This window comes from Ranitomeya imitator, chromosome 5, assembly GCF_032444005.1.
Source record: "Ranitomeya imitator isolate aRanImi1 chromosome 5, aRanImi1.pri, whole genome shotgun sequence".
NCBI lineage: Eukaryota > Metazoa > Chordata > Amphibia > Anura > Dendrobatidae > Ranitomeya > Ranitomeya imitator.
Genome location: NC_091286.1, coordinates 678,918,569 through 678,934,696, shown reverse-complemented (window position 1 = coordinate 678,934,696; position 16,128 = coordinate 678,918,569). Strand labels below are relative to the sequence as shown.

General features: G+C 43.4%; 1 protein-coding gene across 1 annotated transcript in view; it reads left to right on the top strand.

Annotated features, from left to right (window-relative positions):
• PKHD1 (PKHD1 ciliary IPT domain containing fibrocystin/polyductin) overlaps window positions 1-16,128 on the top strand; it is a 918,515-nt gene that overhangs the window by 783,220 nt on the left and 119,167 nt on the right. Inside the window, exon 59 of the mRNA XM_069726855.1 lies at window positions 8,125-9,109. Within this exon, the coding sequence (XP_069582956.1) occupies window positions 8,125-9,109 (985 nt within the window). The remainder of the gene's footprint in view (window positions 1-8,124; window positions 9,110-16,128) is intronic.

Sequence of the window (16,128 nt, the reverse complement as noted above, 5' to 3'; positions counted from 1 at the left end):
AGAGACTGAGGGAGAACTGTTATGACCTGGTGGTGAGGACAATAATGGACCTGGTGGTTAAGAGCACACGGAATGACCTGATAGTTATTAATAATACAGGACAAGCTCTGAGACGTGGGAACTCTGCTGACCGCAATCCCTAATCCTATCACACACACTAGAAATAGCCGTGGATTGCTCCTAACGCTCCCTATGCAACTCATCACAGCCTAAGGAACTAGCTAGCCCTAAAGATAGAAAAATAAAGCCTACCTTGCCTCAGAGAAATTCCCCAAAGGAAAAGGCAGCCCCCCACATATAATGACTGTGAGTAAAGATGAAAATACAAACACAGAGATGAAATAGATTTAGCAAAGTGAGGCCCGACTTACTGAACAGACCGAGGATAGGAAAGGTTACTTTGCGGTCAGCACAAAAACCTACAAAAAGACCACGCAGAGGGCGCAAAAAAGACCCTCCGCACCGACTCATGGTGCGGAGGCGCTCCCTCTGCGTCCCAGAGCTTCCAGCAAGCAAGACAACAATAAAAATAGCAAGCTGGACAGAAAAATAGCAAACCAAAGAAATACAAGCTGGAACTTAGCTTCTGCTGGGAAGACAGGTCACAAGAACGATCCAGGAGTGAACTAGACCAATACTGGAACATTGACAGGTGGCCTGGAGCAAAGATCTAAGTGGAGTTAAATAGAGCAGCCAGCTAACGAATTAACCTCGTCACCTGTGGAAGGAAACTCAGAAACACCCACCAGAGGAAGTCCATGGACAGAACCAGCTGAAGTACATTCATGACCACAGGAGGGAGCCCGACAACAGAATTCACAACAGTTAACCTTTGTTTATTGATGTGTGCTTATATGCTAATAGTGCTACTTAATCCCATCACCATTGTTTACCTTATCTTGATGTTGGACTGGAGGACCCTGGGTAATTCTAAAAATAGCTTACATGCCTTTGGTTTAAAATGACTCAGAGGTCACATCCTGGGAGTTGGAAGTAACACAGAGCTACCAGCGGGACATTCTGCAAACCACCCAACAGACAAGAGAAAGGACTGCAGCCAATTCATCATGGCACCATCACGAGGGACACTGATCTATGATTCTATAGGAAACAACCTAGGGGTTTTCGGCTCCGGTTGGAAGGACACAGATCTGATCCAGTGACCATCTCTGAACCATAGATATGTTTGGAGAAAGCCAGGTTTGGGATCCGCTGGTCGCCTGGGTCAATGGAGATGGTCAGATAAGCCAGGTGGTGACTCTCGTGTCAACTGGCTTTGGACCTTGTATGGACTCTATGGACAGTTCTTGGTCATCTCCCTATGCTTGTCGTTACTTCTTCTCTGTGTGTTTATCACAGGTGGAATAGTGACCCTGGGAGCTCTGACATCATGTCATACTGGAAATACATGGAGACGCAGTGATCTTTTATATGCGCCCATGTGGCTTTGGACCTTGTATGGCTTCTATGGACAGTTCTTGGTCACCTCCCTATGCTTGTCATTAGCTCTTCTCTGTGTGTGTATCACAGGTGGAATAGCGACCCTGGGAGCTCTGACATCATCTCATACTGGAAATACGTGGAGACGCAGTGATCTTTTATATGCGCCCATGTAACTACCAGCCATGGTGGGATTGTTCTGCTTGCTATTGTGTGTTGTGGTTCAATAAAGTATTGCCACACTGTTTTATCTTAACCCTGTGTTGTCTGTGTAGTGTATTGCCCACTGGGAGATAGAGCGGGCGTTCAGTGGTATGAGCCGTGGTCCATGCAGTCTTGCTAAAGACAGCCGGGCCAGCGGACGAGAGCACCCACTGACCCCGTTTCTCCACACTACTTAACTGAGCAGCTTCTCCCAGACCAAGACAAACGTACATTCATCTTGTGAGGTTTATGCTTTGTGCTCCCTGTACCTTGAGTTCTATATTCTTGATCTGTTGCCTGACTCTGGACTTCGTTCTGGCCATCCGCCTGTTTAGCCCCTTCAGTTCTGATTCGTTATACTCCCGGTACTCTGACCTCAGAACGTTACCTGACTACACTTTTGTCTCTTCCTTCTGTTTATGTTATACCCTCCTGGCTTCTGACCTTGGACTCCCTGACCACTCTGACTCACGGCTTAGCGGTGAGAAGTGACTAACGTCACAGTAGCGGGTGAATATAAGACTAGGGGCAGGGACCTTGCATTAGTAGCACCATTTCAGAGCTGGAAAAAAATCCTAAACACTGGAGAGGTGCTTTAAAAATAAAACTTGAATTAAAAAAGTAGCAGTTAATTATTATGGAATAATTTAATAACACTTTAAAAGAAGATCTGGTGTTGCAGCCAGAGACCAATGAAAGAATTGTCATCATTTTTGTACTATTACAAAGTCAGTTATAGTCTTCACTAGGGTTGAGCGACCTTGACTTTTTTAGGGTCGCGCCGGGTTTCGCGAAACCCGACTATCTCAAAAGTCGAGTCGAGTGAAATCGGCCGATTATGGCGAAAAGTCGAGGATCGACCGAAACACGAAACCCAATGCAAAACCAATGGGAATTTTTTTTTTTCTCTCTCTCTCTCTCTCTCTCTCTCTCTCTCTCTCTCCCCCTCCGTCCGTCCCTGAACTGAAAAGCTGGTGTTACACAGTGCAAATCGCTACAGCGCACAAGCGACAACATGGCGATAGGCGTCCACGCCCCTAAGACCTATGTCATCACTCTGCCCACGCCCCTTCATTGGCTGAAAAAAATGGCGCCAAGCGCGTCATACGAAACGCGACTTTTGGCGCGAAAGTCGCGTACCGCATGGCCGACCCCACACAGGGATCGGGTCGGGTTTCATGAAACCCGACTTTGCCAAAAGTCGGCGACTTTTGAAAATGAACGATCCGTTTCGCTCAACCCTAGTCTTCACCATGCCTCTTCACCATAACTATGCTCCCTTCCAACTGCTGTTAACTTCACCTTATAATTATATCATATCTACCTTTATTAAATTGTAATTTTCCTGTTAGACTGTGTCTAAGAATGATAAACCCCACAATAGAATATATTGCACATGCTTTTTTTCAGTTCATATCGACACTAAATGTTAGGGATGATGAAAATTTTAGAAAGTCAAATTTGCCAGGTTTGACGACTTTTTACAAAATATGTAATATGGCAAACCCTCTAATTGCCCTAAAAGACTGTGTCCAACACTGTGAGGTCTCCTAGCATTGTATGCAACCCTTTTCAATCTCACCATAAAAACAGATGGTAACTCAGTTGTAATCAACATCCCACTAAATAACACAGCACACTGATAAACTTTTCATTTTCTTAATTTAAAAACAGCCCAAAATTATTTATTTTAGTCATTTATGATCAGACAGACCACACTGACTGAAACTGGTAGTGTCACTGTCAGAGGTAACATTATTATCCTGCTGTGCTGAAGATAAGTGATGTGCCATATATTCCTTAATGCCCCCTGCTTCCTCCTCACTAATATGCTTACTGTAAGCAAATTACTCCAACTGTGACTTGACTTTTGCTGCCAGGACAACAAGTGCTAGTGGTGTTGGCAGTGCTTCTGCTGCTGCTAGTGGTTACAACATTCTTAGCTTTGGTATGTTTAGTTTTTTTGTTTTATTTTATACTACCCCATTCATTGCCATTGGAAATTTTAATTTCGCCATGCATTTTGTACAAGACTATAATTAACTTTTAACAATCTCTTCTATCCCAATTATGCAACCGTTGCCAAAAAGGACGTAACAATAAGAGATACGTGTTTCTGTTAGCAAATGTTTAGGAAGCAAAATGTGGCTAAAGGCTGCAGTCTAGGTGATGGGTACGGTTTACAATTTGGACTATTGAAACAGGTATGCAAAAACAGACATGCATAGTTAAATGTCTACATTAATTTTTTTTTCCTATGTTTTTCAACAAAATTCAACTCTCGTCCCCAAAACGACATGATTATAAATGCTTGATATGTACAAGCCCGAAAAGTCAGCACAGGGCGCTCTATAGCTGTGGCACGCCTGGATTTTAAATTTGACTGGTAAAGCAAAAAATCTAAAATTGTTTATGACACGCACACTTTGTGAGTTAGACGGTCACAGATATATCTTTGAGTCTTTGGGAATTTTCTTTTGTATTTAAAAAAAAAAATAGTAATTCCTCCTCTTCCCAAAATAAGTTGTACAAGAAATTAAAAAACACAGCAAAGTTGTTTCTCACCTCTGACACTGGTTTCAGATTTTTTATCCTGTGACTTGCTGCTGCTTCCTAGTGCATTAAGAATGAAGAAAAATTGTAATTACAACTCAAGTGTAGCAAAACAGATGTTGGCTACATCGTATCGCTGATCAATCACACTGAATCTGCTACTGCTTATGGCACCTTTCCTTTTGTACCCCTTTTCAATTGACTCTCTGTAATATTCCCAAACTACTTCCCTTGTCGCATTCAGTGCTGTTGTTATACATTACAGGCCTATATGTACATAAGGAAAAAGTCAGCAAATTTTGACCATGATGATTGAATGTTGACTATTTTAATGAAACAAATGTTTGCTTCTTTCACCCAATGCCTGACCGACAAACAGCTGTTTTCTTTCAAAACTCTGATCAGGTATGTTGGATTTTTTCATTCAATAATTAGCTTTGGTTGCATGAGTGGGCAAAAAAACTCAACAAGGCCAATGCAGCATGAGATCCTTTTTTATCACCAATGAATAATTGTTTGTTTGTCTACCTTTGTCTAATGCGTATGGGGAACTTTACAAAGAGCACTAACCCATCATGGATTACAAAGAGCACTAGCCTAGCAGGGAATACAAAAAAACACTGGATCACTTGGGATTATAAAGGCCACTAGACTAAAAGGGCTTACGAAGGGCTCTGGATCACCAGGCATTACCCGGTTCTGGAGCTTCTGGAATTATAAAAAATCTCTACACCACCAGGGAGCAGAAGGGGCACTAGACCAACGGAAATGACAGGATGCAACACTTTATTGACCAGTGTTGAATCTGCTGGAATGTGGTCACTGAAAAAGAAGTGAACTGTCAATCAAACACCGGAGACAGGCGGGGTCGATTAATAATAACCTCATTGGCTGGAGAAGGCCAAGTGCATTGTCCATTCCCTCTGCACTTGTGCCTCATTAACATACAGCTTCAATGAGTGATTACTGGAGAATGGCAAAGTGATTTCTTCAGATGAGTATCAATTTACTGTACATGAAAGTGCCATTACAGCCGCGTCTTAATGTTACGATCCAAAATACTGCTGAGAGATTCTCTTTAAGAATTGGTTTTTGGCCCTATCTTCTGACCTTGTACTGTATAGTTGTGCTAACAAGAAGTGTAGTTTCAAAAAGACTTGATGATGGCTCAAATTCCTATTTTTTTCCTTAGGTAGACTTAAATATGCATGAATGTTAAACTTGAGCATTCGTGTTAAAACACAGATTATCTAAAGCCAAAACATCTGCTCAACGAATGTATCATTTTTGATTAAAAGGATTGTCAGGGACTTTAACATTGATAGCCTATCCTTAAAATTGGTCATGTGATGCTGAGTCACATCTCACGGACAAGCCGTGAGTCGGGATAGTCAATGAGTCTGAGGTCAATAGCCAGGAGGCTACGTCATAAACAGGGAAGAGACAAAGGCGTAGTCAGGTAATTGTGTAAGGTCAAAATACCAGGAGGGTAGCGGATCAGAGCAGAAGGGTTAGGCAAACGGATGGTCAGAAAGAGGTCAGAGGTTAGGCAGAGATAGATCAACAAGCAAGGCACTAATCAGAGAGAACAAAACCACACTGAGCTGAAGTCATGGCTGATAGCTATTTGGGACTGCCATCCTAGTTAAATAGCTGAGTCATCAAGGGTACAGGACTCATCGGACGAGAGCTCAACACTTCTCAGTCTCAGATTGGACTGCCGACCTTTCAATATAGCACAGACAGCATACTGAGACACACTTAGTCGTGGAATCATTACAGGTCATCAGTGTCTGATCGGTTCAGGTGCAACACCTGGCACCCCCACAGATCAGCTGTTCCCAGTGTCAGTGGCATCCGGAACTGCTCAGATAGAGTTGTACAGCACCGTTTCGTTGACAAAATAGTAGCTGCAACCGGGCACTGCACATCCATCCCCCAATTGATTTTAATAGATGGTGTATGTGCAGTACCCAGCCGAGCCGCTATACAGTTGATGGAGCACTGGGAACAACTGATCGGCTGGGGTACCCAGTGTTGCACCACCCCCAATCAGACCTTGATGACCAATCTTGATCACAGTGTTGATCATCAATGTTTAAAGTCCTGGACAAACACTGTAACCTAATATTTCCATGCGTTAAATACAAAAATAGAGCGAATACCATGTTCTTGGCACATTAAGTGGTATTTTTGAATTTGATGTCCAGTTCTTGACATAAAGGTCTATAGTTCTAAATACGTAGACTTGGATGGAAAAAAAAAAAGTTTGAAATCAATTTTCTTAACATGAAACAGCACCTAGGTAGTCTTGTATTATATGAAACGTCTCGTAGGTCATCGTTTTGAATTCTTTGTTGTCTTTTTTTATCCGTTCTGACGAGTCTCTTTGAGGAAACACCCTAGGGGCGATTTTGCTTTCTGCCCCTCGCGTGCTACATCGGTGTCTCTTCTTCACTTTCATTATGAGCATCAGCTGCTCGCAGGCCCCAGTATTGTTTCTCTGGCAGATCTCTTACAAGGACCCCTGCTTGGAGGTCCATGATGAAGTAATCCGATTAGGCCTTTTGTAGGGAGAGTACATGGAGAGGTTTTTTTTTCTTTTCAATGTGCTACTTAGCGGATAAATGTGTTTTGTGGGAAATCGCAAATGACATTATGATTACTAAGGCCAGTGTGGGTTTCATTTAAAAGTGATCAAAATCAACAGGCCGCAGAAAATTAGGATTGGCAGGAGAATATCCCAAGTGAGAGAATCTCTTTATGTAACTACCGAAAACACGTTAACTGTTCAGCGTTTGAAGGAGACTCTTGCATTTAAGTGGCAATTAAATCTCTCCAAGAAATAGATATAATCAGGTCCTTACACCAGAGTCTTGTAGATATCTTTAAAGGGCAAAACAGCACAAAAAAGACAAAAAAAGGCAAAACAACAAAACAAAAGAGACATTAAAAAAAGAACATTTTTGTTTATTTTGTAAATATTTGTAGGCAAAAAAGAACACAAATCCATCGATTGATCACATTGACTTCTTTAAAGTTCACATCCTTATTTGCTAATCACGGGTTCATTTTATCAAGAACGTTCCATGCTTTTGGATCAGTCAAAAAAGAACATAAAGGAAATTTCTGGAAATCATGTAAACATTTATAAAATTTTCAAGTTGTTACTATTGAGCTTGAATAATAACTTTTTTTTTATTTATTACGAAAGCGTTATGTATATAGGAGGTGGGGGGTGCAATATAGTCCTATATTGGAAGCCATGCATAGTAGGTCATGTATTACTCCAGTGGTAGAGAATAATGCTGGCCATGCAAATGAAAAAACTGTTAGCCAACATGTTTTCTCTTAACTTCATCGTAATAGAGCAGTGACTTATTTCTCTTAGGAGCAGAGATTCAGCCATGTTTAAATCCAACATGGTCCATTCTTCTTTCCCTAACATCTAAAATTGGGCCGACCCCCTATACTTATTAGATTGTTGACCGATTCCACCAAAATCTTTTTTTTAATCCACCATCCGGTTCCAAAGAAACAGACCTTTTTTTAATTAGTGTTCATTTTTTATTTTTTTTTGTAAAGGCAGCTTGGCTCCTGGTAATTACCAGTTGGTGGCTACCTGGACTCGTACCTCTATTTTGGTAATATACCACCATTGTACTCTTTTATCGTTGTATGCACATTGCCACAAGGGACTATGTAATGCCACTTGATTTTTGTGTCCCGGTAGCTTCCTTTCTCTTTTACTTCTTGTTCCCTTTTATCTGATGTTTTATCTTTTTCTTCTACCTTTGAAGAATGTTCTCTAGGTCGATAAACCCAAACTTCTTCTGGAACCTACGTGGCACCAACAATAAAAGTTAAGAAAAAATGATGCTTTATTCTAGACTCTTCTTAATATCTACATTAATATTTTCTCTCTAGGAATTTACAAAAAGGATGATCTTTGTTCCTACCAATCTGAATGGCAGGCTCACGTGTGCCAACATATTGACCACACAGTCGTCATCCTCGAAGTCATCTCAGATATCACCGAGCTCGTTTCCCCAGTCATATCAGTCACCGATAACTTTATCCAAGTGTTCGTCAGTGGACAGAATTCTCCAGATTATTGCTGTGAAAAAAACAACAAGACCTTTTACTCTATTTTACCAGCCAAAAAGATTTCCATAGTGTGTTTCAGTGGCCCAACTCCCAAGGGGCTTAGGCTCCGTCTTAATGGTTGTCAGCACTCTACCAAACTTATCTTGGCGCTGTTTTATGATTTTCCTCAAAGTTGTTATATCGTGTGGAAAGGCAAGAAATATTCGACAATTTTCTCTGACCTTCAGCCCAATTTACAAAGTGGCGACCAAATTTCAAGTTTTTTCAGTTTCCGAGAGAATTTGTTGTACGTCCTTCTTCAAGGAGATGAGCCGGTGGAAATATGGACCGATCTATCCGTCCACTTATTTTTCTACGTGGGTTTGGAAACAAGCAAGGACTTGTACAACCAGTTACCATTAAAACTGGCAACATTTTTAGACATTGCCCCATCTCAGGTAACTATTGTGCAGAATTTACAAGAAAGTGCTGAAACATTGAAGGCCATGATGGACAACCACGCAAAGAGAAAGCGGCACTGCCCTTCGGTACATGAGGAAAGACCGCGAGTCAAACGTCACTCTGAGCCACCTGTAAAAGTTGATCATGGCAGACATAGACAAGAAAGTCTAATAGAAGTGCTCGTTGTGGAGATACGTGACATTGTTCCACCAGGAGAACCCGGTGCTCCTTTGACCTACGGTAACTTGCAGAACATTGCAAAAAGTATTATCAGTGCACTACAGACTGGAGAACTTGAGAAGGCCATTCCTATGGATATTACCTCTTTGATGGTGGTTGAGCCAACTCTTCGAAGCAATAGCAGGTACTTATGAAATGATAAAAGTTGCATTAATAAGTTTATTATTATTTACTATACCCTGGAGCTGCAATTATAATTCTGCTACCTGTCAATAGACTGAGTGAACACTTGCTCACTGAACAAATAGAAAAGTCTATCTGCTGTACCTGCTATAGCTAAAAAAAAAGAGTAGGTAAAGAAATATCTGCCTGCAGAATTGTGAATGCAGCTCTGAAGTATATTTCATGCTTTGTCTAAGTAATGTTATGCATATACAAGTTGATTCCAGTCAAATGGAATTCACAGGTGCCACCTAAGGCATTCAAGGCTTATTCACACCACTTTTGTTTTACGTTTTTTTGTTGCACCCAAGGACATCAAGTAGAGTATTATGCACTGGCAGAGAGTGAAGCCACCCATCTGACCACCTCTTTTACAGCTGGGGAATCTGTATATAGGAATGACCAACCACGTAATTTAAAGAAGGGCCTGGTCCACCAGGGATGTTCAGATTCCAGCTTTGGCTAATAAAGGAGGTCCTAAACAGAAGACCTCTTAAATAATGTCCACAATGACCTAGTCCTAGTGCCCTGATGAAACGAGCCCCTTCAAAGCGAAATTGACAGCTATAAGTATCAGGACCAGATTACAGGGAGGGAACATGGGACACGTGACAGTGGGCTTCAAACACTCTGATCAGAATGTAAACTAAGAACCTCATGTTCAGTTATATATATTTTGCCTAGCGGCATTAGATCAATGTATGATTTTTGGAGATGCGGACCGTGCTCTTTTTTTGGTATATTGGTAAAATGAATCTTTATACAAAGACCAATACTGATGTTACTGCCATATAGTGACCATATTGTGGTACATACCAGTGCTGCAGAACATAGAAGAGATTACCGCACAGCTATAGATGGTGACTTACAGATGACGTTTTTTCTGATGGAATAGTTAAGTTTTCCTGTCTTTCCATCTGGCCCAGACCGACATGACAACTTCTTCATCCACAACTCAGCTGCACAAATTACAACAAAGTAACAGATGTATTCTCACATTTCCAGAATGGCCCCATCTATCCCCAACCTCCACAAAGTCCTGATGATATCCAATGCTGTGTGCCCACTTTTCATGTAATAATAATATCCCCCTGTACAGCTCCTCTCTTCACAGTATGATGCTCTCTTATACACAGAATAATGCCCCCTCACTGTATAGTACCACCCACACAGTATAATGACCCCTTAGTAGCTCCCAAACTGTTTTAGGGCTCCAACACAGTATGATGGCCTCCACACTGTACAAAGACCCCATATCAGCTCCCACACTGTATGATGTCCCCTCACTGTATGATGTGTTATGACCTGGTGGTTAGGAGCACCCGAAATGACCTGATGGTTAAACCGATTCAGGACAAGCTCTGGGAAGTGGGAACTCTGCTGACCACAACCCCTAATCCTATCACACACACTAGAAATAGCCGTGGAGCGTACCTAACTCTCCCTAGACGCCTCTTCACAGCCTAAGAGCTAACTAGCCCTAGAGATAGAAAATAAAGCCTACCTTGCCTCAGAGAAATTCCCCAAAGGAAAAGGCAGCCCCCACATATATTGACTGTGAGTAAGATGAAAGTCACAAACACAGAAATGAAACAGGTTTTAGCAAAGGGAGGTCAGACTAACTAAATAGACAGAGGATAGGAAAGGTATCTTTGCGGTCAGCACAAAAAACTACAAAAGACCACGCAGAGTGTGCAAAAAGACCCCCGCACCGACTCACGGTGCGGAGGTGCCACTCTGCATCCCAGAGCTTCCAGCTAGCAAGACAAAATAATGAAAGCAAGCTGGACAAGGAAACAATGAGCAGAAAATAACAATCGGGGACTTAGCTTCTTGCAGGAAGAGACAGGTCACCAGAAAGATCCAAGAGCGAACTAAATCAGTACAGGAACATTGACAGCTGGCATGGAGTAACGATCTGAGTGGAGTTAAATAGAGCAGCCAGCCAAAGACTAAACTACGTCACCTGTGGAAGGAACCTCAGACGCAGCAGCTCCACTCACAGCCACCAGAGGGAGTCCATGGACAGAACTCGCCGAAGTACCATTCATGACCACAGGAGGGAGTTCGATAACAGAATTCACAACAATGATGGCCCTCTCACTGTAATCCCCATACTGTATGATGGCCCCCTTAGTTTATGATATCTTCCTCACTGTAATCCTCACTTTGTTTAATGGTCCCTCACTGTTTGGTGGCTCCCTAAGTATCCTCCATATAGTATAATGCATCCCATATTATTCCATATAGTATACTGCACTCTTCATAGGCCTCTACATAATATCATGTACTTCCCATAGGCCTCTATAAGCTATAATACACTCCCCACAGTCCTACATATAGTATACTGCACGCCTCATGATCCTCTTTACAGTATAATGCACTCCGTCCTTCATTTAGTATAATGCACTCCCCATAGGCCTCTTTTTAGTATAATGCACACCACATAGGCCTCTATTTAGTATAATGCATTCCACATACACCTATATATAGCATAATACACTCCCCATAGCCCTTTATATGGTATAATGCACTCCCCATAAACCTCTATATAGTATAATGTACTCCCCATAGGCCTCCATATAGTATAATGCTTTCCCCATAGGCCTCTACGTAGTACAATGCACTTCTCATAGGCCTCAATAGTATAATGCACTCCACATAGGCTTTTATATAGTGTAATGAACTCCCATAGGCCTCTATATAGTATAATGCACACCCCCATAGGCCTCCATATAGTATAATGCACTCCCATAGACCTCTATACAGTATAATGCACGCCCCATAGGCCTCCATATAGTATAATGCACGCCCCATAGACCTCCATACAGTATAATGCACTCTCTATAAAAGAAAAAAATGCAATACTCACCTCACCTCCTCTTTGCCCCTCTGCACCGTGCACCCGCTCATCTCAGCACAGTGGGCGTCATGTACTTTCGTCATTGCGCCCGCTGTTATTGTCTGCGTCAGTGATGTCAGACACAGAGGGGGGATGATGGGAGAAGGAGCATGACTCTTCCTGCCTCATCATTGCTTTCAACTGTATTGGCATCCAGCCGATACAGTTGAACATGTGATGATGGGCGGGAAGCCCTGTGCTGGCACAGGGACCCCCGCTCACGGGCCTATAGCTGCCGTGTGGCAATGCAGAGAGATAAAGTCTTATTTCTTTGCCGCAGAATTTAGCTGTATGGATGTTTTGCATGCTGATACAGTTAACAGTAGGCTAGCTTCGGGAGGGCCCCTTAGAGCTTGGGGGCTGGGGCAACTGGCCCCTTTGCCCCTTGAGCTCTTCTCATCCTGCTTGGATCGGGGTTTTGCTATTAGGTCCTAAAATCTTTCTTGTCTTAGTAAATAAGTGTAAACAGCAAGAGCACAAGAAGAGGATTCAGAGATCCTCCAAAAAATAGAAAAAAACAGCAAAACAAGGAAGAGCTTCTTACCTGCCAAGGCCTCTAAACAAATGCACTATCAGGATGCAGTGGACCCATGTGGTTAAGATGGAGACAACACAGGTGCAGCATAACCGATGAGGCAGCCACTCTCAACCTACCAAACTAATGGAGGGGGTGGCTGCTTGGCACAATGCTGCACATAAAAGACTTGTATGTGGCGCTGTTCACACAATGGAGATGCACAGCATCCAGGCAAGCCTAGTAGTGACACCCTTCTATTAGATCAGGCGGGCCTGCCCAGCGCTATCCAAATGCACCCCATGTGAACAGACACCACAGTTTACAAGACAAAAATGGGCCCAACCGCACCCAGAAAAAAAGTGCAAAAAACACAAAAAAAAAAAAAAATTTTTGTGTTTTTTGCACTTTTTTTCGGGGTGCGGTTGGGCCCATTTTTGTCTTGTAAACTGTGGTGTCTGTTCACATGGGGTGCATTTGGATAGCGCTGGGCAGGCCCGCCTGATCTAATAGAAGGGTGTCACTACTAGGCTTGCCTGGATGCTGTGCATCTCCATTGTGTGAACAGCGCCACATACAAGTCTTTTATGTGCAGCATTGTGCCAAGCAGCCACCCCCTCCATTAGTTTGGTAGGTTGAGAGTGGCTGCCTCATCGGTTATGCTGCACCTGTGTTGTCTCCATCTTAACCACATGGGTCCACTGCATCCTGATAGTGCATTTGTTTAGAGGCCTTGGCAGGTAAGAAGCTCTGCCTTGTTTTGCTGTTCTTAGTAAATAAGTGGCATGACTTGAAGGACTGGGAAACTCGGCCTTCTTTTGGTGGAAAATTTCCCATTTCAATTTTTCTGCACCTCGTGTTTATTTTTCCTACGCATGGAGATATCCGCACGCCCTGGCAATGGTCCATCAGTGGCTTTCAACTCTTTCCTCATGTTAATCTCCACTTGACATAAAAGAAAACAAACAAAGGATGGATAATGGCCGATAACATGCAGTGTCAAATCTGTTACCATGATTCAGCTCCACTGGCACCAGCCGCCAAACAGAGACTGGAAGTGTTAATAGTTCACTGGTTCCCTGCCAGCCAGCGTGTAGAACACTCTTCCCAATACTCCCGTACTGGAAACCAGTGGAAAACTATTTGTATTTATCTAATGCACAGGCATTATATGCAAGAATAGATCAAAGGTTCTAATGAAGGAGAATTCACAATTACAGGGCAGTTTCCGTAACGATTAGTGTTGAGCATTCCGATACCGCAAGTATCGGGTATCGGCCGATATTTGCGGTATCGGAATTCCGATACTGAATTCCGATACTTCCCGCGTATCGGATACCGGAATCGGAAGTTCCCAGAATTCAAATTGAACGCAGCAGCCAATGAGGAATGAATGAAAGTGTGGGCACATCCTGTTTAGCATGGTGGGCATGTAAGTACTGGCAAGGCTTGGATTGGCTGCTGAAATGATGTCACTCTGCACTATAAAAAAGCGCTGCCGCCATTTTGCGCTCACTCTGCTGTGATTTCAGTTAGGGACAGGACGCTGTGTTCTAACTGAGGGCCAGTTGAGCTAGCTAATTGCTTTATTTTCCTTTCCAAAGGCTAATTTAGCAAAACGCTGTGTGTTCTTCACTGTTCACCTTGCTCTTGCCTTGCAGCGCTGTTTTAACAGCGTTCTGCAAGGTCTCTGTGTGTGTGTGTGTGTGCAGCTCACTCTGTAGTCTGTGTGCAGCCATATACCCGGTTGTATTCAGCTCAGGGGGGGTTCACACTGCCTCACACAGTTGTTCTTTTTTGCTCTTAGTGCAGCCTGCTGCACATTTTTTCTCAAATTTCCTATTAGTGTTTTTCCACCAGTCTCCAGCTCTATTGTGGAAAAACACTACATAGGATAACCTAGAGGGGGGTTTTTGGGCCTTGCAGCGCCGTTTACGGCTGTCTGCACGGTCTCCGTGTGAGCCCAGCTCGCCCTGTAGTCTGTGTGCAGCCATAGCCGGTTGGATTCAGCTCAGGGTTCGTTACTGGCTCATACCTTGAGAAAAATTTTCCTTTTTTTCAAATAGTGCAGCCTGTTTAAAATTTGAAAAAAAAAATTCCTATTAGTGTCTTTCCACTCGTATCCAGCTAAATAGTGGAAAAACACTATATAGGATAACCTAGAGGAGGGTTTTTTGGCCTTGCAGCGCCGTTTACGGCTGTCTGCACGGTCTCCGTGTGAGCCCAGCTCGCCCTGTAGTCTGTGTGCAGCCATAGCCGGTTGGATTCAGCTCAGGGTTCGTTACTGGCTCATACCTTGAGAAAAATTTTCCTTTTTTTCAAATAGTGCAGCCTGTTTAAAATTTGAAAAAAAAAAAAATTCCTATTAGTGTCTTTCCACCAGTCTCCAGCTCAATTGTGGAAAAACACTACATAGGATAACCTAGAGGTTTTTTTGGGGGCCTTGCAGCGCCGTTTACGGCTGTCTGCACGGTCTCTGTGTGAGCGCAGCTCGCCCTGTAGTCTGTGTGCAGCCATAGCCGGTTGGATTCAGCTCAGGGTGCGTTACTGCCTCATACCTTGAAAAACAATTTCCTTTTTTTCAAATAGTGCAGCCAGTTTAAAATTTGAAAAAAAAAATTCCTATTAGTGTCTTTCCACTTGTATCCAGCTAAATAGTGGAAAAACACTATATAGGATAACCTAGAGGAGGGTTTCTTGGCCTTGCAGCGCCGTTTACGGCTGTCTGCACGGTCTCCGTGTGATTTAAACTAGCTCTGTAGCCCGATCTGCACCAAAAAAAAGGTTAAGTTCACCAAACACAACTTACACTTGTGTAGGCCACATTTGAAAAATAATAAAGTTTAGTCCACAATTTACAACATTAGTGTTTCTTACACCTGTTAGGAGGAGCATTACAGGAATAAGCACACTAAGGCCTTAGTACTTTTCTGCTTATCTTTATCTGTCAACCAAGATGAAGAGGGCAGGGAGTAAGGCACGTGGGCGTGGGCGCGGAGCAGGGAGAGGAGCAGGGAGAGGACGTGGTGATTCTGTGCCTGCTGCGGGCGCCGGTGACTCGTCGTCACTCAGTTTCAGCAGGGAACAGTCCTTCATGCGCAGCTTTGTCGGAGAGCGCCGTGCACCGCTGCTGCGTGAAGACCAAATTGAAGCCGTTGTCGGGTGGATGGCAGCTAACGCCTCGGCATCGACTTCAGTTAGTGCCACATCCTCTCAGGCACAGAGCACTGGAGAGCAGCCATCTGTCTCTTCACCACCTGCCAAATTGGCCAGGCAGTCAGAGAGCCCAGGACAGGAGCCGTCTCTACTTCTGTTCTCTGAATCTCTTGGCTTGGAAACAGGGGGCCAGCCAAGCAGCATTGGAGAAATGGAAGAAGAGGCAGTGTGCAGTGATGCCCAACACCTTTTTCTCTCTGACTCTGAAGAGGCAGGTGGGCCAGTGCCTCCGGTGACCACAGCGCAGTACGCATCTGATGATGAAACTCAGGTGCCGCTTTCTCGTGCGTACTGTGCTGCTGAGACTACCCAGGAGGAGCAGTTGGTGGCAGAGGGTAGTGGAGATGAT